This window comes from Corvus cornix, chromosome 1A (assembly GCF_000738735.6).
Source record: "Corvus cornix cornix isolate S_Up_H32 chromosome 1A, ASM73873v5, whole genome shotgun sequence".
NCBI lineage: Eukaryota > Metazoa > Chordata > Aves > Passeriformes > Corvidae > Corvus > Corvus cornix.
This window is the reverse complement of record NC_047057.1, coordinates 48,388,461-48,411,607: the sequence shown is the minus strand read 5'-3', so window position 1 is coordinate 48,411,607 and position 23,147 is coordinate 48,388,461. Positions and strand designations below refer to the sequence as shown.

General features: G+C 45.6%; 2 protein-coding genes and 1 non-coding gene across 5 annotated transcripts; 1 reads left to right on the top strand and 2 right to left on the bottom strand.

The window, feature by feature from the left end:
* Positions 1–804: 804 nt before the first annotated feature.
* RRP7A (ribosomal RNA processing 7 homolog A) lies at positions 805–4,326 on the bottom strand. 2 transcript variants are annotated; one of them, XM_039570332.1, is made up of 8 exons: positions 4,177–4,236; positions 4,073–4,080; positions 3,808–3,950; positions 3,494–3,619; positions 3,095–3,218; positions 2,383–2,480; positions 1,776–1,974; positions 805–1,287 (listed from the first exon to the last, which is right to left on the bottom strand). In XM_039570332.1, the coding sequence occupies exons 1-8, from the start codon at positions 4,218–4,220 to the stop codon at positions 1,202–1,204; spliced, it is 828 nt and encodes a 275-aa protein (XP_039426266.1). In that variant the 5' UTR covers positions 4,221–4,236; the 3' UTR covers positions 805–1,201. The 2 variants fall into 2 exon arrangements, with proteins under 2 accessions (XP_039426266.1, XP_010408972.1); XM_010410670.4 differs by lacking the exon at positions 4,073–4,080 and having other exon boundaries at positions 4,169–4,326.
* A 1,454-nt stretch (positions 4,327–5,780) lies between these two features.
* Positions 5,781–21,415, bottom strand: POLDIP3 (DNA polymerase delta interacting protein 3). 2 transcript variants are annotated; one of them, XM_039570329.1, is made up of 9 exons: positions 21,284–21,415; positions 17,604–17,991; positions 15,149–15,226; positions 13,225–13,320; positions 10,576–10,758; positions 9,655–9,732; positions 8,967–9,096; positions 8,037–8,103; positions 5,781–7,716 (listed from the first exon to the last, which is right to left on the bottom strand). In XM_039570329.1, exons 1-9 carry the CDS (start codon positions 21,340–21,342, stop codon positions 7,542–7,544), a joined length of 1,254 nt encoding a protein of 417 aa, XP_039426263.1. In that variant the 5' UTR covers positions 21,343–21,415; the 3' UTR covers positions 5,781–7,541. The 2 variants fall into 2 exon arrangements, with proteins under 2 accessions (XP_039426263.1, XP_039426264.1); XM_039570330.1 differs by having other exon boundaries at positions 15,149–15,223.
* Positions 21,416–21,705: 290 nt separating this feature from the next.
* On the top strand, positions 21,706–21,854 carry LOC120412007. The gene has a single exon (XR_005604642.1). It is a non-coding gene; the product is annotated as a U12 minor spliceosomal RNA (small nuclear RNA).
* Positions 21,855–23,147: the final 1,293 nt, after the last annotated feature.

Sequence of the window (23,147 nt, the reverse complement as noted above, 5' to 3'; positions counted from 1 at the left end):
GGCAGCAATTTTTACACACAGTCTGCCTTGGGTAGGCTATATTAAGGATCTGCCTCCTAGTTAAATTGATGCACAAAGCCTACTGAAGCCGGCAGGCCTGTCATCTCCGCAAGCAATGCAAACTGGATCTGCAGTGAGTTTTTAAGGAGAGGAGATCCATTTTATCTCAGCTCTCTGGAATTTACCACCACTTCCACCTTACATTCATGGTCACATCTCTAGTGAGGCTCCAGGTAGTAAAATAAATGCGTAAAAGCCTGGGGCTGGGTGGGTTATTTCGATCACACACCTACCACTATGTCTAAAGCTGCACAAATGCTATAGGAGCACTACAAAAGCATTGCCCTACAACTAAACGTGCCTGCTGCCATCCTTACCTGTCTTCTGTGGGCTGGGGACAGGCCGTGGAGAGTCTGGTTTCTCCTTCCAAACCAGGCTGCTCAAAGTGGCATTTGTTTTTGCAACAGTGCTGGGTATCAGGAATTTCCCATGGCCTAGACATGGCTGCAGAGCTCCATGCACAGCTGGATGACTGGGCACTGCAACACTTGGCTAAGAGGGAACTGCCACAAAGGGAATCACCAGACGGGGTAGGGCTCTGTACCAAACCACTGATCTTTCCTTGTGACAACAGGCCTGGGAACTTCGCAGTTAGGCTTTTCCTAGAGTCACTTCCCTCCTCTTTCCTTCAATAAAATGTGCAAATGAGCACCAGGTTACAAGCCATGATTTTTACCACCACCCCAGCACACAAGAAGCTGTTTCCCACAGGAGACTGGGGGGGGAGAGAGAAGCATTCCCATGTTCTGAAAACAGTAGCAGCAGTTTATTTACAGTTCTTCAGCCATTCCCTGCCTCTGCAGAGGCTGTGCTAGGTCAATCCCAATTCTCACCAAGCTTTAGGAGGTGTGTCTTTGGGTGGCAGGGAGATACAGGTTGTCACAGGATGTGCCTCAGCCCCTTGACCTGAGCAGCCTGAAAACTGGTGCCACAGGGTCGAGTGACAGAAGAGCAGGAGGATACTGGTGCAAGTAAAGGGAACTCTCCTCCAGCAAGAGTTGCTGGCATCTCCCAATTCCAATCCAAGGGTAGAGGCAACCCAAATCTGCCTCAATTCCTTAAAATCCTTTGGCAAACAGAGTCAGTAGGTAGCTCTCCTACCCTCTCCAGCAGAGGCACCTGAGGAACAGCTCAGCACAACCTAGTATGGCCGAAACTTGCGCTGGGCTCGCATCAGTGCGATCCTCTGCTTGTCCTCCTCAAATTTCTTCCTCAACTGGGCAATGTCTAAAACACGGAGAAAGAGAAAGAACAGGTCACACGGGAGCAGCAGATCTCCCTCTCCTGGGAGCTTCACTTCCACACACCAGGAGGGACTGAGTCTCAACAGCCACAAACACACGCTTCTCAGAGCGGGTCGTTTTACACCTGGGCTGAGTGCCAAGTTGGGGCTCCAGCCGTTCATCTCCGGCAGTGCTGCAGCTCCCTCTTGGGGAGGAATCTGGCTAGTTCCCCCCTTCAATTGCTGCCTTTGTGCAGACTGAATAAGCATCTCTTGGAAAATCACGACCTGCACACCCTCCCACAAAATATTCCAGCAGCCCTTGGTAGGACAAGTGGTAGTAAGAGCCCTTCCAAGAGCTGGCAAGGCCATTCAGACCCAGCCAGCCCTTTGCTGGCAGCTGGAACCTCCACTGAAGGCAGAAGGATGCTCCTTGAGCCGCAGTGTGAGAGACAAGACATGGGCAGGGGTAGGAGGAGATTTGCACACTCACGCTCTCTCTTGCTCTCACGATGCTGCCAGGCATAGAAATTGAGCAGCTCTTTTCGGGCCCTTTTCTGTTTCTCCTTCTCCAGCACCCGCAGGTTGGCGGCCTCTGTCCGGGGCAGGCCAGGCTTCCGGCCCTTCCGTGTCACCTTCACCCAGCCCTCCTCATCTGGAACACCCTCCTCCTTGGCTGCTTTGGCTTCTTCCTGTAAAGACAGGAGGGTGAGGCAGCCGAGTGCAGATGCACAGCCTGATGCACAGCTCCCCCACAGCCCTCCCTTAAACACAGGCAAAGTTACAGCTCCTGCTTCCACACAAGATTTAAAGGAAAGCATGGGATCAGGGCTGTAGGCATTCAACTCTCAGTCACAACATTGCATGCCAGCCAGGAAACAATTTATTTGTGGATATCTATTGCAAGCCCTGGGGGAAGGGTCAGGTGTTGCAGACCAAACCAGGGCCTGACCACCCATCAGCAACCAGGAGTAAAAAACCTCTGCCAAACAGAGGGACCCTCCACCCTTTCCACTATGGCTAGAGCACTGAGAAATCTCTCCTTTCCCTCTCCCCTAAGAAAACTGCTTAGCTGGGCTCCCTCCTTAGCCTGGCCTCACCTCTGCCATCTTTTTATCATAGTCTTGCATGTAGGCATCCACCTCAGCCTTCAGCTCCTTTGGATCCACGATGGAGGCCTCATAGCTGGCGATCCACTCTGAGACAGAGAGAGCACAAGTCAGCAGTAGCTGCTCTTAGAAGCAGGCTAGTGTGGTGCTTTTGGGCAGCTCTAGAGGGAATTCTAGAGTGGGGGAAGGACACATCGTTCCCATTTGTGTTCAGCTTCCCCCCTGCCACAGCTCAAACGGACTTGTGGCTGCAAGCACAACCAGTATGTGATGGGAAGAGTTTGCAACTTTCCCAGGCAGAAGTGGGCTAGCCTTAAGCCCAAGGGGCACAACATTCAGGCTGTGTTTCTGTCAAGAGGTTTTATGTTAAGTGCTGTCATCTTGACAGACAACTGGTGCCTGTTGCATGAATCTAGTCTCCATTTTGAGGACAAGATGAAGACAGTATCTCTGAATCTATGCAATACTGAAAAAATGCCAGGAAAAAACACTCTTCCAAGTGACCCCCTTTCTCCCATAGGGTCACTGGACCAAACTTCAACACCTGCTTCAATAACATTGCTACCCTGTGAATAATAAAAGCACAAAAAACACTGAACATCCCCCAGCTTAAAACAAAATGGACACGCAGGGTAGGATTCAGCAAATGAGTGTAGTTCTTCCCTGCCATTAGCCAGTAGAAAGATAGCTAGAGCTGACATACTGCTAATGCCGGTTTTCACAGGATGGCTCTCTGTTGATATTAGTAAGGGACCTTCCTGTGATAGAGCCTTGGCTGCCTGGACACCTGCTGGTTTCCTGAACACCACGTATGCTACTTGAAATCCCTAAAAGAAAAAAGCACCCAGGTGAGTCAGGTATGTCGGGGAAATCGGTGATGGAGCAAGGAACTGCAGTACAAATAACTTAAAAAACTAAAATAAAAATCAAACCACAAGTGACAGCAGGATAAGAAACAAAAGACAGTGTAAACTTAAGTAAGTAATCGTGTCACCCAATGCCCCATATGGTTCCTGTGCCTCATGTGCTGAAGAGAACCATTCAGTACTTGCCATCTTTTCCCACTAAAGCATCAGTATTCCTCTCCCCCATGAGCTTTTACCTTTACAGTTTTGTGGTCGAAGAATTTGGACGTCAGTTTATCTTTTTTCTCTCCTGGCCCTGGCTTGTCGCAGATGTCCACAGACTGCACATGCCCGCAGCGAGAGAACAGCCTAGACAGAGAGTCCTTGACACGGACAGTAAGAGAAAACACACGGTACAGCAAAGCAGGAGCGGTGCCTCCCACGCACAGCCTGCAGAGGTCTCCGGGCGGCTCCCCGGCCCCAGCCCGGCCCCCCGCCCGCAGCAGCCCAAGGCAGGCCGGCTCCCGGGCCCCCAAGGCACTGCCCTCGGCCCCGAGCCGCCCCCACTCACCGGGCCGCAGTATGGGGGCACGTTGAGGACGAAGAGCGTGCGGCGAGGCGGGTGCGCGGTGTCGGCCCCTTCCCGCACCTGGTGCTCCTTCACCAGCAGGCAGTGAGGCGAGCGCTGCCGCTCCGCGAACTTCACCGCCAGAGCTGCGAGGCACACACCAGTCTGAGACGCCGCTGCCGCCCCGTAGCCGCTCCCGGTGCCCCGCGCTGCCCCTCACCCGTGTACCCCGCCGGGCCCGCTCCCGGTGCCCCGCGCTGCCCCTCACCCGTGTACCCCGGCGGCGCCGCTCCCGGTGCTCCGCACTGCCCCTCACCCGTGTACCCCGCCGGGCCCGCTCCCGGTGCCCCGCGCTGCCCCTCACCCGTGTACCCCGGCGGCGCCGCTCCCGCCGCACGCGCCGTGGCGGCCGCCATCTTCTCTGCGCACGGTGGCGCGGGGGCCGCTGGGAGCTGTAGTTCCCCGGAAGCGGCGCGGCGCTGGTAATGGCGGCAGCGGGTGGACTCGCCGCAGCCCCGGGGTTGAATTTATGTTTTTGTAAAAGCAATGTAAAACTCAGGCACTGACCTTAATCTGAGGGAAGCAAATAAATCTTAAAGATATGTAGAAACATTCAATGACAATTGTTTTTAAAGACTCTTGTTAATTAAAAAAACTCAAAAAAAAAAACCTTACAGAGGAAATTGTAATGGAAGACAGGACCATTCCAAAAATACTGAAGCAAGACTAATGTATGAAGTGACAGAATATGACGATATGGAGAGTTAACCCAACCAAATATCGCGTTAATGAACATTATCGGAAGGTACATGCAAAAGCCATGAAAATATACCAAACTTGCACATTGTGGCATCACTTCAGAAGTCCTCACATTTTTGAAATAAAAGAAATGAACCCAGAACAAACAAAAGAAACACCATTACAAATTACCTACCACCTGACCTGGCCAGCCATTTAATTTAATGTCTAAATTAATGCACATTAATTTAGAGCGCAGGCAATGAGTATTTCATATGCAAGTTCATAATTTCTACCAGTCCAGAAAAAAAAAACCCAACACAAAAATATAACTATGTTGCATGAGGATGAATGTAGACAGATGTGAGGTCAGAAGGTGGTAGGTACGAAACCGTGATTAGCATGACAATTGCAGGACGTCCAGGAGAAACTGGAGAGCCAAGGTGAACCACCCGAAAAGGACTGAGAATAAGTTACTCTTGTTTGAGTGCCCAACAGAAGCCATGCAATGGTGCATTAAAGAGCTGACCAAGAACAGAATACCAATGTACACCAAGACATTGCTGTAAGACAAGTCATGGAGTGGTGTTTGGACAACCACTTAATTCACTGATTTATAAAAAATAAGAATATACTGCCATAGATCACAGAGCAGTCAGTAGTTCTTCCAAGGAAGTATGTCAATTTCATCATAAAACTCCCAGATAACCTAAACATAATGCACAGTTTAACAGTAAGTTAAAATTTGGCTTTTCAATTGACATGAATCTATTAATTTAAAAAAATCCTTGAGGCTCCCCTTTCTTTCAGAAGAGGCAAGAGGTGCACTCACAATACGGCTTCACGTTTAAACGGCCTTCTGTCTAGCTGATAATGAAAGTATCCCTTTTCATCTAGAACAGGTACCCTGATTTCAAAGCTGTTTTTGTTATAAAATTACTTTTTAAACGACTAGCCTGTCAGTAACAAAGGCTGCTTTCTTTTTTCTGTGAAAAGAGAATTGGAATTAGATGGACACAAATGGCTCCAATTTAGCAAGAGTCAGCTGCTAATGTCTGTGATCCAGATTAAAAGGTGAACGAATAACAGTTCTCTCACCCATATGCTCCTCTTGCTCTTCATCACGTTACCAGTTTTGAAATTTCTATGCTCACCTAGAAAGCACAATTGACTCCATGTTGGAACACCACCACTTATCTCTAGTTGCTTCACAGCATCTAAAAAGGCTTAGAATCCACTCTCTGTATAACAAATGTTTATTCAGAAACAGGTAATACATTATCTTCTCCAATCCCTAATGTTTCCTCCCCCTACCCCCCCCTTTTCTTTTTTTTTTTTATTAAAACACAGGTATTTGGTGGGCATTCTGAAAAAAGGAGAACAATAGCTGTCTTAGGTCCCCTCCCCTACCAACATCTGCTGTTCACTTGAAGCACCCTACCAAATCATGGTGTCACCGGCCTTCAAACCAAAGAGAGTACTCCAGAAAAACCAGTCCTGCCAAGTCCTTATTATTTCTATGGCTAAAAGGGATACAGTGAAATAGAGGAATGGTCTGCACGAGCTAGATAGAGGAAAGAAGTCATACAGAACAAGAAAGCAAAAGAAACGTAGGGTTGTCCAAGAAACGGAATCTGGACTTCCAGGAGCTACTCAGCAGAGCTGAACAGAACGGATTAGGTTAGTCTCCCAGCTAGTAGGATCAAGTTCAAACCCCAACCAGATTTTGGAAATTGCTCTTAGCTTTCCTCTCAGAATACAATTTGAACAAATACAAATGAGTGGAGCTACTAGGACTTTGAACATCCAAGGTGCCAATGCCGTACAAACAATGGGAAGTACTGGAAGTGCCACCTAGTGGCCTGTCACACACACTCGCTGGCCCACACCACCCTCGCTGCCCTGCACGGGACTTGACACTCCTCTCCCCTGCTCCTTACACAGTGCTAACTGCCCTCTGCTCCCAAACCTCTCCCTGAAGCCATACACTACAGCAATCATCCTCCAAATCCATGCATGCCAGCAGCATACCAACACAGTAGCCCAAAAAAGCATCTCTCAAAGAAATGAGACACAAGACTTTGTGTGTATTAGGATCTGAAAAGGGTCCCAGGTCCTTCCTTTTTATAGGAGACTGGGTGAGTTAGAAGGTAAGAAATTAATGTCTGTGCATCAGCAGGAGGAGGCAATATAGTCTACTGGAAGTCCAACAGCTGGGCTTCGTCTAGCTCTGAACGTGACTGGTTCTTAATTTTTCTGTCCAGAAAGAGGAGAGCAACTGAGCCTGACCCTCCCGAGCAAATATATTCATTGTACAAATGCCAGAACAACCCTCCAGCACTACCAGAGTTGAAACACCCCTGCCCATAGCACAGTGGCTGGTGCACTTGTGTGTACGGCCTTTCTGCCTGATGTCGCCGTTGGCACGCACAGCAGACAGCTCGGCTTTTCCTGCTTCTTCTCAATGTCACAGCTGCTGAGCAGGAAAGTGTCCAACAGCCAGAAGGAAGAGGTATGCCAACAAATGGCAGACAAGTCCTTTCTGTACAGACCCCAACCTGACTTTGTACCCAGCGCAGCAACCAGAAACAATGTAGTGGTCTTGCCTGCGGACAATCAAGGGGATGCACCTTTTACTTAAAGGTCAGTCAGAAGAAAAGAGAAGGAGATCACCACTCCTTCCCTCAGAGTCTATGTGCACTTTTAATGGCCACTGGGGGCTTTGGAGTAAAGGATGGAGTTACATGGTATATGCTCGGTAATACATTACTGGCAGAAGGGGGAGGTTATTCTCTTGGGAAAAAAAAATCATGGAAGGAAACTCCAACTATGAAAACAGAAAGTACACACACAAGAGGAAACACTATTGTACAGTAAGGTAGCGATCATAGAAAACAAAAAATTTCAGGATAGGCAAATGCAAATAACATCTGCGCTCCTGCACTTTCCTCATCCCCCAACTTATATGAGTTTTCCAGTCCACTGCTTGCTCTCCCCTCTCAGAGTTTAATTTTGAATTCTGTGGGCTGCACAGAGGCAGAGACCCCTGAGGATTTGAAGAGTGCCTTCAAGATAGTTTCAGGGTCCACTTCAGCTGGGGGATTTGAGGAGGCGCTTGCGCTTGGCCGGCGTGGTTCCCCTTCCTTCTTCACTGAAGGGGTATCACTCAATCGGCTGGAGGATTAAAAAAAAAAAAAAAGGCAGCATTTAACCTCTCTTTACTCTCTTCATGATAAATAAATTCTAACACTGTCTGCATTTACTGTTATGAGTGTTTCCCCCTCACCAGTATTAGAGATAAAGGTTTTAAATATGCTTTTCTCACAAGAAAACATCCTCATCTCAGATTATTTTTGAGCCTCAGGGCTGAGAACACTATGTAGTCAAGCTACATTGCACTCCACTCAACATACTGTGCCACAGAAGGGGAGAGAAAGAAAATTCATGGGACAACAATTCTCAAAATAGAACCTTCCCCACTGAAGGACACTTACAGCAATATAGGCTGGTCTGAGGTGATGACATTCCCATTCATATGAAGATTGCATTTCATTGGTTGACCTAAATAAAAACAAAATACAAAATTCATTCTATCAGAATTGGGGTAAGGAGAGATCCTTGAAACATCACACAACAGTGCAAGCAATAAGAGTTCAACATGCTGGGGAAACATGAGGAAGAACAGCTGATAAATCTTCTGTTGCAAAATCAGAGCAACAGAAGAGCCACTGAAACATTCAGTACAGTATAAAGGATCACACTAATTAATAAGTTACACAGAAGTATGAAGCCCTTAGCAGGGACACAAGAGGATCTCCCATTCTTAGCTGTCTGCTCCTCATCTAACATCCATAAAGCATCCCTCAATCTACAGAAAGAAAAAGCACCTACTTCCAGCTAAAAATTAACAGTTCAACATTAATTTCAGTTTAACATGGTTAAAAAATAAAATTGCATTATTCAAAGTTTATGGAGAATCTGATACTCTTTTACAAGTCCAATTCAAAATGTCTCTGAGTACACCCTTAAACTATTGCAAATGCTAGTTTTACTTGTACTTTGCAAGCAGCCCTGTAAGCAGGTAAAGCCTTCCTAAGGACTATCCAGCTCTTGGTGCCATACTAGAAACAAAAGAAATTTCATTTGGAAGTTAGACCAGGAGACTCATCAGGACCCTGCCTCCAGCTCTGAACCTTCTTTTTCTAGGAAAACGTGGGTGGGGTTTTTTATTGCATTTAAATGAACTGTGCATATATTCAGCTAGTTACACAGCAGTTACTACCTTACTTAGCTCTTGAACTGACTTTCTGGTATTTCTCTCTTGCTAGCATATTAACACCTAAGATGCTTTTAAACCTTCCACTCAGGTGGAAAAGTCATTGTTGATTTATTTATCGTAAACGCTACTCTGGCATCAAACTTACCATCTAAGCATCTGTTGTTGTATTTCTTATATGCTGTGATAGCATCTTCTTTCTTCACAAATACTACCTCAGCCACTCCAGGGTGCACCAGCCGGGCTCGCTTCAGAGCTCCACACACACAGAATAACTCCTGAGGGCAGAGAGTCAGTCATGACCATGGTCACATCAAAGGCTCTGCATGAGAAGGCTTTACTTGCTTCACCACACCACCCATCCTGCTTATTAAATACCTGACAGGATCTGGACACTTGTCTTACTGTGTTTGCTATTAAGTTCCTGGCACTAGTAATAGAGACTACACAAGCACAGAAGTTCAGGGCCAGTACCCAGTAGTGTTTTTCACACAGGAAGACCAGATTATTTCTCAGCCCAGCGAGAATGGAAGCCCCTAGATAATTTGGATGGGGGCGTAAGTTTGGGCAGAAGCATCATTTGGCATGAACTATTCTTCTGTGATATCAGGTATCTCAAAATACTCTCTGAGATTTTGTCCCATTTTCTTAAGAACTTAAAAAAAAATCTAAACAAACCCCGAACAATCAAGAACCCTCAAAGGTTTTGCAAGGACAGTAAACCCACATCACACCCTTCTTGCTGCATTCTCCATAGATCAAGTGATTTATCAAAAGAGGTAGGATAAGGAAAGGAAGTGTCATACATGCACAGTTTGGCAGTAAGCAACACTCACAACAATATCTTCCTCTGTGACTCGAGGATGCAGATTATTTACGGTCATCTTTGTGCCTTCCAAAGGACTGAACGCCAGCTGCCAACACAAACAAATGCATCACATGAAAAAGGTCAGAAATACAGCCCACAATACAGCACAGCAGAGAAAGTAATAAAAAGTCACTAAGGGTATGTTTGTACACACACACAAAGGAGAGAGCTACAGCTAGTAATGAGAAGTATCAATGTTTACTAAAGCCCAGCTCATCTGATGGCAAAAAGAAGCTCCTTTTCCATGCTAGTTTCTCTCTGAAGTAACTTTTCACTCTTATCCCAAGAATAACACTAACTTAATCTGCATACACAGTACTCTGGTCATGCCCACAGTTTTAATAGTCTGTCTCTGCTGTACTCTACACCAGCCAGCAAACCCCAAAATACAGCTCCAGCCTCTCAAGAGCATGCTGAACTCAACACACCTAGGAACACCTGCTGGGTTACTTGCACCCACCATCAGGCAGTTTGGCAAAGCAATTCCAGGCAGGCTGTCTACAAATTGTCTGGAGGTCTCATGTGTACAGCCAAGAAGTTGTATTTGGAAGAACTCTTTTTTCTCCTTGCTAGCTGGAGTGGACATACAACATATCAAATAGTGTTAAAACACTACTCCTAGGGACATGAAAGCTACCAAGGAGTGTCCAAACAAAAACTGCCACCTCCCTGTAATATGGATTCCTCCAGGACCATGTTTAGAAAGGATGTTTAGACAGGTTTCAAATTCTTGGGACATGGACTGCAGTTACCAGAATAACCTTCATGATGTCCCAGAAGTAATGGTGAAAGGCAGGCAGAAATGAGCTGCTTACATGTCTGATGAACAGCAAGCTTCAGATGTTTCAGAGACTTCTATAAAGAGCATTTTCCCCTTCCCTGAGCTCACCTCAACAGGTGCTGGCTCTTTTGGAGGCTCTTCCTTTGTCACTAAGGTCCGGGACATGTTTGTCAAGGCCTTTGTCCGCATAGCAGTGGGAGGTGCAGGTGGAGCTGTGTACGTATCGTTCTGGACCACTTTAGTCAGGGGAACAGTCTTGGACAAAGAGAATTTATTGCTGCTCAGACCAGTCTACAGGAAGAAAAAAGAAAGTATCTCAGAGCTGCAGCCTACAAAAAGCTGTCACTCTTCTTCAAGCATCACCACCAGAGTATTACTAGTATGCACTAAGAACTGCATGTCCATCCCACTGCCAAAAACCACTACAGTGCTGGAGACTTTCAAAAGGCTCTGAAAAAAAAAAAAATCAGCAAAAGCTTCTGGGCATAAATATAAGAAGGTATGTTTATCCAGAAACAGCACTTCCCCCATGTCTTGGGGTGACTTTATGATGTGTATCCCCTATTGCCGCTCCATGCTCAGAAATTAATTTTGTGCCTTTCTGTGCCTTTAAACTGAGCCCGAGAGGGGGGAGAGGAAAAAAACCTGAGCAAACTCTTCAAAGCAGTTTGTTCAAGGACACAGAGATACACCGCCTCTGCTTCTAACAGCAGCAGCAAGGGGGGGAGGAAGAATCCTGCTTCCTTTCCAGCCAGGTTTTTGGCTTCTTTTTCTCCAGAGAGAGACAGAGAGTTGAACTTTGTTTTCCTGGGACTTTGGTTTTTTTCCCTTCTTCTTTTTCTGGACTGTTTCAACATCAGAACACCTCGGGAGAGTTCTCCACCGAGGCCCTGGAGGTGGGCCCAGGACCCAGCTCTGAGGAGGAGGAGAAGAGAGACCATCTACAAAAGGACTCTGAAATTTTCCCAGGTTTCTCTCCACAGCGAGAGGTTTTATTAATTAGCATTATTATCCTTTTCCTGTGTGTTTGTTAAATAAATAGTTTTTATCTCTTTCACTTTCCTTTGAGGAAAATTTATTTTTTCCCGAACCTGGTGGGGGAGGGCTGGTTGTAACCTGCCTTCTATCAGAGGATATTTTCCTCCAAATTTGTCCAAACTGGCACACCCCATAAGCACTTTTTGGTTTCATACTTTTCTTAAATGAACTTTAACAATGTGATCTGAATTTGAAAAGCTCCTTTCATCCGAAGATTTTCAAGTACTTTACAAAGTGCTCACAAAGATTGTTCATTAACAGTAAGACTGAGAAGCTCCAGTACAAAGAGCAGTAATTCCTCAGAATCACCAAGCTAGGGCAAAGACACAGAACCTAACCTTTGTAGTTGGAAATACCTGAGTTTAAAGCCAGACTAAAACTTGTGCTTGGAAGCTGCTGTGAACACTGGAAAGAACAAATTTACTCCTGAAAAAACCCTCAAAAAACCCTCATAAGATCATTTGAGAATCACAAATAGCCAGAAGCTCTATTCTGAATACCCACATGAGGAAATAAATTCCTGGAGTAATCACTGTACTACAGTGCCTGTGTGACAGTAAAACCACATGAATCTGCTTTTCCAAAACCAGAGAATAACTTAGTACAAACCTATGGCCAACTCCCACGTCTGAAACAGGGCTAACTTCAAAGACACATTAGTTTGGCTAAAGGCCTTATCCAGCTAAGCACTGAATATTCAAGAATGATGACTGCACAACCCCCCTTGGGTGCCTGTGCCAGATGCTGATCAATACCATGAGAATTTCACCAGCTAGAATTTCTTTTGCTGCAGTAAATTTATTGATTTGTCTTCTCCATGGTCCCTCCTGAGAAGGACCTGGGTTTTACCTTTTCCATGACCAGGCAGTGAGAGTGGACAGATCTCACTACAGCCTTCTCAGCCTTGAGACACTGCTCTCTCACCCTCTCCTCACACATAATACGCTGCAACCCTCTGACCACTTTGTGGTACCGGTTCCAGTCACGTCTTTCTTGTGCCACAGAGCCCCAAGACAGGCACAGAATTCCAGATGCATTCTCAAAATATCCAACAGGAATAATTATCTTCCTTGATTTCCCGGCTATGATTTCACTACATCTACAGTTGGCCTTTGTTGCTGGAAGGATGCACTACTCACTCATTCTTAGCAGATCACACAGCAGGACCCCCAGGCTCTTTCCTACAAAGCTGCTTTCTAGCCAGTCAGTTCTCAGTTTAAGCTGCAGAGCATCACCCCACGCCAAAAGCAGGACCTTACATTTGTCTGTACTGAAATTCCATCTTCTCCAGAGCAACAGTCCTGCCCAGCAAGATGCCTACTAAGATTTTTGCACAGCAAGAGATTTCCTGCTTTGATGCCCAGTCTCCAGAAGCAGCAGAAAGCTTCCCTTGCTGGTTTACTAAAACAGTAACAAGACAGGTTAAGTGCACTTCCTCAACAAGAAGAGTCAAGAGCCAGATGCAACAACCTGCCAGCAGGGCAGAAAGCACACATTCTGGCTGCTAAGGGCCCATAAAACCAGTTACCCTAAAAGAACTCTGTTCCAAAAATAACAGTAGAAGCATTGGCAAAAAGGAAGGGTGGGGTGAAGAGCAAATATTTGAGGAGAAAACATAACTTACAGACTTTGAAAGAACATAAGCCCTGTAAAGACACAGCCTGTGTGTTCATGCAATGTGAGCACGGCATGGTGGGGACTGTTGAAATAATCTCTTACCGAGTTGTGCAGGAAACTGTTTGTGGTGGTGATTTTCATCTGTTTGCTAGGAAGGGGAGAGACGCTTTCATCATCATCTTCTGTGTCATACAGACCCTGAAGTGAAGAGGTAATAGCTTACACACACATAGATTTCATTAAGACATTTCAAAAATAGGTAGTTTTCTCCTGCCTTCACCATCTTCAGCTAATGAACACAATTACACTGGATTTTAGCTTCAGGTATACAAGTCCATGTCAAAACACAGTATAAAAACTATCAGACTTCCCTTCCAAAAACACCACAGTAAAACTGTTTCCCTAGATATACTGAAATCACATACAGATTCCTCTACTCCTAGACCTCGCTAGGACTGCTGAAGCTACATTAACAGAATAAAGCCTCAGTGTCTTACATTTTAGCACCCTCCTACCTTTACAGTTGAAGCCCGTGCATGTAATTTTGAAATTAGATTGGGGGTGTGTGGTGGGTTTTTGTTGTTGTTGTTTTTTGGTTGTTGTTTTAATTAAACAAATCCCTGTTGACTACACCTAAAGTGAACATTCCTTTTGAATAGCCTGCTTCTCTTAGCATAGAACATATCCATCTGGCTCTAGAAAAGACTGCACTAAGAGCTTTACTGAACGAATAATTAATTTTCCAGTTCAACTTAACACTCATATCCCTGCCTTAGAATACTGAGGTGAACTCCCACACAAGTATTTTTTTCATTGACTCTAAATAATGTTAAGGAAAAGTCTAGACACATATGGCAGTGCCCAGAACATAAGAAATCACAACTGCAAACAGCTTCCCATTAATTCAGTAAAAAGGTAAAGAAAAATGGAGGGATTAGCAATGAGAGCTTGCAAAATCAGTGGGTTGTCATAGTCAGCAAGATTCTGGTTTACAAACAGGGAAGTTGTTCCAGTCACAGAAATGCTATGAAGGAAAAAAAACCCACCAAAATGGATAGAGAACAGAGGAGAATTGTGCAGAAAATAAAAGAGCTGGGAAAAACACTAGGCATCAGGACAGCGGACTTGAGTTTGACACAAAATGAATGGATTCCACGTTTACAGGGATGATGTCAGAATAATGAAGACACTTCCTTAAACAACAGCATCTGGGATAGGTGAGGGTAGCAGGCCAGCATAACAGTAACATACACAAGCAGCTGAAGTTACTATAATCACAGTCCGCTGACATGGTATCGTGAATGTCAGTTTTCCAGTATTTCATGCAATACTTTATGTGTACACACACAAAATAACGTAAGTAATAAAACCATGCAATTCCTCTCTGAAAGCACCCAAGGTAGTAAGGTGGCTGAATGGCTGGGGGCTGTGACAAAGGCCTTTAAAACTGATCCCATAAAGACGATACTCTAGGGTCTTTCTCAAAATCTGCTTGGTAAGGGCTATGGGAACTTTGTAAGTACATCTGAATACTAGTTAACATCATTCACTATCAGGTTTCCAGCAGTGGCCCACAGCTGGGATTTCACAGGAAGGTTATACCCTCTCCCACCTCACTGTAGCACATTTGACCATGTACAATCACATCCACTCTCTGAAGAGGCTGGCAGCATGGTGAATCAAAACAACCAACAACTTGATCTGATGTGGTGTCACTAAGAAATTTATAGAAAAACATCAGAGCTAGAGGTCAGCCTCTAGGGAAAAAAATACCATTAGCACACACAGATAAAACTGGGAATATCTACTTCTCATTCAGATAATGCATAAGGAATCAAGATAAAGTATACTAAATGAAAACCTCAGCTACCACGAAACTATCTTAACCATGCAAGACATGAAAGCTAAGCTGATGGAGAACTTTCAGATACTTTTCTTTCCTACTTAAGAGTTTTCTTTGCACCTGCCAACATTTATGGACACATCTTCCCTGCCAAAAGTAAAAGAGTACAGAGCAGGTACACACCTGTTTATGTGTATGGTTGTTCACCACATTGATCCTCATTCCTGCTGGATGAGAGTGTCCAGGAACTGGAGCTTTCTGCTACAGTTAGAGATAAAGAACCAAAGCATTATGCACTACAGTCCATCAGGTCCTCTTTTCAGAAGATCAAAGCTTTAGTTGAATACCCTGAGATCACTTAAATGAAACTCACCTTCCTGCTTTGAAATATATTACCACAATATGCTCTTAGGTAACACCTGTATTTTCTGTGATATGTTCAATATGAGATAGCGTCACTTAAATTAAAATCTAAGACCACACGAAGAAATGGATTCAAAATTCTTAGGGTTTAGTCTAGGATTATTGGGAAGGGATGTTAACTTCAGTCCTGTCAGGACTGACTAGATCTACACTTCTGCCAATGCAAAATGGGGTTAAGTCAGAAAGTGTCTCTTCTTTCATGCTACAGGTAACTAAACATAACTAAACTAAACATCTCCATCAAACAGAAGTAGTATATACTAACCCTTAGCACTAGAGCTGGAATAAGCTGTAGTGGAATAAAATGATGCACAGGGTAGTGGAGCTGCCCCTTCTGCAGCCCATTATATCATGAAACAGGGAAACCACAACAGAAGGAGGTAGCGAATGTAGCTGTACTAATCAATAACTGAAATCATGCAACACCACCCTTAAAAATGCCCTTTTGTTTTTTGAAAAAGCTAGAGCTGTTCATTAAAGAATGGATCTCTTCTTACAAAAAAACACAGGCAGTAAAATCTTCACCTTTGCATTTTCTCTAGACTGCAACTTACACCATAGCACCTCATGTTTCAATTTGCTAATCAATTCAGAAACAAGGATACCCATCCTACAGAAAAGCAGCAGACCTACGGTAATTTTTTGGTTTCAAAGATTTTTCCTTGCTTTATGAGAAACAAGACCTCAGGACAGCACATTCAGAGCTGTGTGCTGTACCTTGGATCACGACACACTAGTCTGACTCCACTTCTGCATTTGGGAAGATAGGAAGGTCATGGGCAATTTGGAATTTCAGTACAAACATTTTGAAAAATGTTTAGATAATTGCTCATGTGCAAGGTTCTGTCTACAGTCTGAATCACCACTATACCCTATATATAAATAGGTATGTTTCCTTGCACTATGTTGTCTAATAAACTGAAAATACTATTGGTAAAACCAAGTCACAAAAAAACTCCAAAACATCAGGTCAGAACAAACAGCTACTGCACCAAGTCTCTGGAAACTACTTTAATGCCTAGAAACTTTGTAGAAAATGTTCAATTCCTCACAGCTGATGCTGGTGATTTGGCTTAGAAGGACAGCAAGAGTACTAATCACCCTCCTAATTAATGACTGCTAAACAGACTGCTCGACTGCTCTGTGATTAGCCCTTCTTACTGCCTCAAGAGTCCTTTCTCTTTCTTACATCAGCCTGGCAGTAAACCTGCAGAGTAGTGGGAAACTTCCTAGGCTGATCTGCAGAAGAAACATGCTTGATGTCCTTGAGCAAAACCCACAGCTGAACAGAAAGCAGACTCATCTAGGCTTTCAAACTGATGACGACAGAGATTTCTGGGTATGTGTAAGCACACAACTGATTTTTGGGAGGAGAAAAATGGAAAAGATAGGCTGGGAACTTCAGTTACATGCTTGTAGAGGTAAGGAGCAAAACCACTCAAGCAACAATCCCAACAATCTGGAAACTTCTCTTCTGACTCTACCCATTGTACCTAACAGACACACAGTTCAACAGCAGTTGTTTGTCAGAGAAGCTGGTTAAGAATCGAGTTACTGTGAATATAGCAAAGTGAAATCAGAAAACTGGCCCAGGAAATCAGCAGGTCAGGGTGATCAACTGATTACAATACAATTGAAATAAATCTTGAGCCTCAGCAGGAACGCTTCACGAGATCAGGCAACTCCCTGGAAACCAGGGCATTCCTGAAAACCAGACAAGTATAAAAGGGGAAAATTGTAGAAGGGTTCATTGAATTTTAAATTTTCTTAAAAACAAATGCAGCTGCATATTCTAAACTGTTATCCCACCACTAGGATAAACCAGTTACCTATACAGGACAATCCACCGCATCAGACTTTCAAACAGGGGCAGTATTAAGAATGACAAAAAACCCTGCATCATTTTGTTTGCATTCAGGTAGGAAGGAGACTACTTAACCATTCAAGACATCTCCTTTAATGCTGACAGGAACGCTGCCTTAGTCTTTTTGGGCCTAAAATTAAAATGAAAATTTAAATGAAAGGTATGATTCTACAAAAAGTCCCAAGCAGCTGCAAGGACACACAAAAGGATCAGAATCCTACCCCACAGGCTGGAAAGAACTGTATCATTGTCGCTTCTACTGTTAATGATATGAACATATTCATGTATTATCGTGTCTACTGAACTGCTGTAGAGTAACAAAGGGGCTCAGAGGTGACTCGCTTCACCTACTTGGATAGTTTTGGTGATTTTCATGGCTGGATTTACTGTCCCCATAGCTGGGCTGATAGCAGCGGGAGTGCTCCTTTTTAAGCTGATCTTCTCTCTGGCATCCACCACTTTGGTCGCCTTTTCAGCAACAACACTTTGCTGCTTACGGGAATTCAACATCTCTCGAGCATCCTGCACCTTCCCTTTGATTTTGAACCGAGCGTCCTTTTGAACCAGTTTTTCACGGGCATCTTTAACCCCCAGCTTGAGTCGGGCATCAGTGAGTCCTATCTTCTGTCGGGCATCAAATGTCCGCTGGAAGCTCACAGCTGGTGATGATCTATTTAGAAGATTTTGCTGGATCCCAATGCGAGATCTTACACCCCCAAACACTGGCCTTGTGTTAATTCTGGAGAAAAACAAAGAAAATGAAAAAGAAAAAGGTTTCAGGCATTATAAGATGTGATTCAGTGTCAATAAAAGTATTTGTGTTGCTGCAAACAAAAGTTCACTATTACTGCACAGAAATCAACTCTGGTTGGATGTCTTAAATACAACAGTAGAGCTCCTAAGATGTTTTATGCTGGATTTTAGTTCCTACATAAACAGCTAAGGAACTGGTTTCCAAAATCCATCCTTAAGCCCACATTTACAAAGTAAAGGGTCTGACTTCAGCTGTGCTAAGTACATACTATATTTAAACAAAATTCAACAACTCGGGTTCTTTGGGGAAACCTGTGAAGACAAAGAGGAACAGGAACAGACCTTCTAGCTTTAGGACTGAACAGGTCTCCTAAAGCATCTTTTGTAATACAATAACACATCCTGATACAAAGGAAACATGGAATTACACGATTTCAAGAATTCTGGGCAGCAAGTTCAGATTTGTGGGTGCACAGCAACTTGAATTTTAGGATGTACAAGCACCAGTAACAATCTCAGTTCAAAGCCACCAGTTTCAAGGTTGATTAGCTTCCAGCAAGAACAGTCATAAGTCAAATTACTTTCTAACATGACTGCCTCTTCTTTAATCTGCTAAAAGAACTACTGCACTCGGCGACCTTTACTTTTTAAGCACATCATTATTGCAATACTGAGCATAGAAAGACAACAGCCCACAAGAACTACAGCATTTGTACTTGTAGACAAGTATTCCTAAAAGTAGCTCAATATGGGGTGAAAACTAGAACTACCTTCTTATTACAGGTCTGATACACTTTTTTCAAAATCTGCCCTAAGAACAAAACCAGTTTATCTAATTTTTTAACAGAGTTCCTCTGATGAGTATTTTTAAAGTTTTTTCCTATTGGGTTTCTTTGTATTTTAAAAAAAAGACAAAGTAGTAAGAGAAATTTTAAGGTACTGAAAAAATATTCTTGCTGTTGACTTATTAAAAGTTAAAATAGAGGGCTACAGTGTTTATCTGCTTTCAGAAATGTGTTGTCCAGTACTATAAAGCCTAAAAGTAGATACCTGGAATTTGTTGTAATTCTCAAAAGGTTAGTATCCTAAAATCAAATGATGATGCTATTTCAATTTTTAATACATCTTTATATCAGTATTTCCTGATCTAACTCCACAACCTTCACATTATTTACAGTCATGTATTTTCAGTGGAGAAATCTTTAAAAAAAAACCCAATTAACCAACCAACCAACTAAACAAGTGATGAAACCTCTGCTTCTGTCTCTTTTATTCTTGTGTCCAGATGTCTGGAAAGCTGGGACTGGAATCCCATTTTATTACCTATCTAAGAGTCCTACAGCTCTCTTACAGCCAAAGCAAACCAGCTAGAAGAAAGAGGAGCATTATTAAGACCATCTACAAAAATATACCCCGAATAATACAGAAGAGTAACAGTACCCATAAAGCAACAGACACAGAGCAAGCCTTTCCTTGCAATTTTAAAAGTATTTATTTAGCCATGTTGAAAGCATTCAGCTAGAGTGCTGCTGGATGAGTAGTTCATGAGACAGGTCAAAGTAAAACAAGAGATGTATGTATCAACATTTAAACCAAATTAGTTAAGACTGTTGATGACAAAACCCAATGAAATAGGTTAAGAAACTGTACTGAGTATTACACTATTTCTGAAGAGTTGTGTTTACCCTAATAAGCAACTGTCTTCCCCAGATAATTGCTTACCCTACAAGAGCATTAACTGCTTAGGTGTTTGTGCCACAGCACCTGAAATAAAAGCGGATCTCAAATATCTAATTCACTTTCCAAGATTCCAAGCTCTGGCTTGACTATTTTATGGATTAGTACATTTTATAGGCAAATATTTTTCTTTTATTTCATTTAGACTACTGAAAAGCATGAATGCAATGATTTAAGTTTATTCAGTTTATCCAGCCTTCACAAAGCCAAGTTTGCTACCTCAGAAATTTATAAAGTGAGCTGAACATGACATACAAGAGGAGTGCGGGGCACAACAATTCTTACAGTACAGCAGAGAGATTACTGTTCAGCAAAAAAAAGCAGGAAAGATTTTTGGAACAAATGAGAGTTAAGGAGGGATTTGAAAAAAGATAAACGAGGTACTTGGAGCATAGTAAGCAGCCTAAGACTGTTCCAAATATGCAGGATAACATGAATGAAAGCGCAAAGCCAAGGCCTTGTCTAGACTAGGATTTAAATATGTTTGAATGTTTTGGTAGTATATGTTAGCAGTTAACTTTCAGAATATTACTCTAGACATGTAACTGTCTATACATTCAGAGTTAAAAACTAAGACCAATAAATAAAAAAAAAAAAAAAAAAACAGCAACCAAAAAAAAACCCAACAAAGCAAGACCATATTGAGCTAACAGAGATGGGGGACAAGGTCTTCAGAAGCATTAAGAGACCATGACAAAAGGGAAGATGAAAAGCTTCAGAAGCAGCATCCAGGTAAGAACTGCCAACTGTGGCAGTAAATAGCCCAGCCTACACTGGAGACATCTGCCATGCAAAGAAATAACCTGACCTTGTAGCTCTGATCTGCAACATGCTCCACGTCGTCTCAAGCACTTCAAACAATCTGTCGGAGCACCACTAACTACGCTAGAGGGACAACAGCTTCCGAGGCCGGGCAGCGATGCGGCCGAAGCTCGGCAGCCTCGCCCGCGCGGGTGCCCGGCAGCCCCGGTCGGTTACGGCTCCCCGAGCACCACGAGCCCTCCCCCGGCTCTCCCACAATGCACCGAGCCGCTCGGGGGAGCGCGGGGTACCGGGCACCGCAGGGCACTGCCCGGATTAACACCTGCAGCCCGGATACCGAGCGGGGCTCAGGGGCGCCGACCCCGCTATGGGGAGCAGCGCTGGGTTAATCGGCGCGGACAAGTACGAGGCAGCGGGGACAGCGCAAGTCAGAGAACTCAGCGAGACAAGGGACGGTGCCAGGAATCCCTAAAAGAACGAGACGGGATGTGCCGATGCGTGTTCCTGCCCCACCGGGGCAGCGCCAGGCACAAGGGCCGACATGGGGGGCCGACCCCCGCCCCGGCCCTGAGTGACGGCCGCCGCCGCCAATCGCATCGCGGCGCGGCTTCGCAGGCCCGCGGCCCAGCCAATGGGAACGCGAGGGCGGGAGCAGGGCCGGGCCGCGCTGAGGTAGCTGCGGCCCCCAGCCCCCGGAGCGGAGCCACCCGAAGGGAGACACGAAGGACGGCCGGGGGCCGCCGGGCCCGAGGCGCTGCGTCGCCCTCCCAGTCGCTCACCTTCCCTTCACCGTCACACCGCGTTTCCGTATGAGCTCGTCCAGAGACAGGTCCGCCATCTTGTCGCGGCCCCAACGATGAGACGCAGCGAGCGAATCCCGGAGGTGCCACCGTAGGACTTCCGCTCTTCGCCCCGCCCCCAGAAGTATGGCGGGCCCCGCCCCGGCTCCGCCCTGATGCGACGGGGCGCCCCACAACCCCCCGCGGTCCCCGGGCCCCTCATTTGCATACGGCGCGGCACGGCGCGGTTCTGTTCGCCCCGCGGCAGCGGTCCCGCGGCGCGGAAGGGGAGAAGGGCCGTGCGGAGTGGTGAGGACAGTGGCAGCGGCTTGAGGCGGCGTCAGGTGGGGTGACGAACCGCTCGCCCTAACCTAAAGAGCTGCTGCGGAGCAGTGTACCCGCGGCGTGGGCTGTGATTCGCTATGCCTTAAACTTATGAGTAAGGAAAATAACGACCCGGGGTGACGCCCGGGTCCTCACTCCGAATGTGAGAGGAATTTTTGCGCGGGTACAGGTCGCCCCCGGGTGCCCCGCTTACTTCGCGGGATGCCCGGGTGCTGTGATCTGCCCGACCCTCCGTGCCGCGCGTCCCAAGGACAGAACTGCTGCGCCTGGCGTGTGTGGCGCTGCTTCCGGGGCTGTGGACAGGCGGGAGGGTGCCGGTGCCCCGCGTTGGCGCATCACAGCCAGGAACTGCGATCGCTCTAAAGACCAGCAATATTTCAGCTTGTGTTTCTCTCTCTTGTTATGTCCTCTGAGGTGCCCTGAGGATCTTCACGAGGCTTAGAAATAAATCACCAAACCCCACCTAATAAATATTTCATGTATCTGCAGGAAGCGATTCCTTTACTACGCTCCTGAGGGAGCAATTACACTGTCGAAAATCAAACTAAGAGTGAAAGGCAAATGGTGCCTTGTGCAGCTTGGGCGGCGGTGAGCTCCCAGGGCCCTGCCCTGTTGTGACCTGCACGACTGTGGCTCTGGGTCTCACCGCGGGCCCTGGGACTGTGGGGCCTCCCTGTAAACGCCCTTTTGCCGCACACCACACCCTCGGGGCCCTGCAGCATGGGGAAACGCTTCTCCAAAATACAGTTTTGCTTCCTCCTGCAGCTGTGTCACAAGGTTCACTTGCGATCCCTTCGCACCCTCGCTGTTCCCTTCCTGCTGTCTCCAAAGCATGGCATCCTGAGCTGCAGTAACCCTGAGGCACTGCCGTGCATGCTGCAGCACCCATCGCGTTGCTGTGGAGCTGGCAGCCCAAGCACACTCCATGTGAGATCCACGGGAAAGCCCCTGGACTTCAACAGTGCGGGAGCTGCCAGGGAGGGCTGGGGACAAACGCAGAGGAGACCCGTGCAGCTGAGGTGGCTGCTCACAGCCTCAGGCTCCCACAGCACTGATTTCTTCATGGTTCCTTCTCTGAGCTGTGGATGAGAAGTCAAATATTTCCTCTCGGAAGGACCCAGGCCTCTGCTTCCCTCTTTGTGGCCGGGAGGGGGGGGGAAAGGTGTAAGCAGCAGCAAAGATATCTCCCTGAGTGTAGGGGTCCCTACAAAGGGCTCCTTGTCCCAGTGTGCTGGAAAACTTTCCTTAAGCGTGTCTCCTCCATCTGCTGAGTCCCCACAACATGGAAGTCAGAACAGAGGAGACCATTTCCCCATCTTGCACCAATTTTCTGTTAAAATATTAATTAGGAAATTATGCAAAGGACATCAGGACATCATATTAGCCTTGGGATGGTATGTGGCACAGCATCTGATTAAAAATATTGTCTCACCCTCAAACACCAAGAACTGGGAAAAGAGGATGTGTTGGATCAGGGCCCAGATGTTGTCCTTTGCACCAGATTTGAGAGTCTGGCAAC

Excerpts from the sequence above, each read along its gene's own strand:
- RRP7A (XM_010410670.4), bottom strand. The coding sequence starts at position 4,220 with ATGGCGGCCGCCACGGCGCGTGCGGCGGGAGCGGCGCCGCCGGGGTAC. Across the intron at positions 3,219-3,493 it reads TCGACCACAAAACTGTAAAG|GGATTTCAAGTAGCATACGT; the intron begins GTAAAAGCTCAT and ends TTTTTCTTTTAG. Across the intron at positions 1,288-1,775 it reads TCGTGAGAGCAAGAGAGAGC|ACATTGCCCAGTTGAGGAAG; the intron begins GTGAGTGTGCAA and ends TCCGTGTTTTAG.
- POLDIP3 (XM_039570329.1), bottom strand. The coding sequence starts at position 21,342 with ATGGCGGACCTGTCTCTGGACGAGCTCATACGGAAACGCGGTGTGACG. Across the intron at positions 15,227-17,603 it reads AAATCACCAAAACTATCCAA|CAGAAAGCTCCAGTTCCTGG; the intron begins GTAGGTGAAGCG and ends CTCTAACTGTAG. Across the intron at positions 9,733-10,575 it reads AAGAGCCAGCACCTGTTGAG|CTGGCGTTCAGTCCTTTGGA; the intron begins GTGAGCTCAGGG and ends TTGTGTTGGCAG.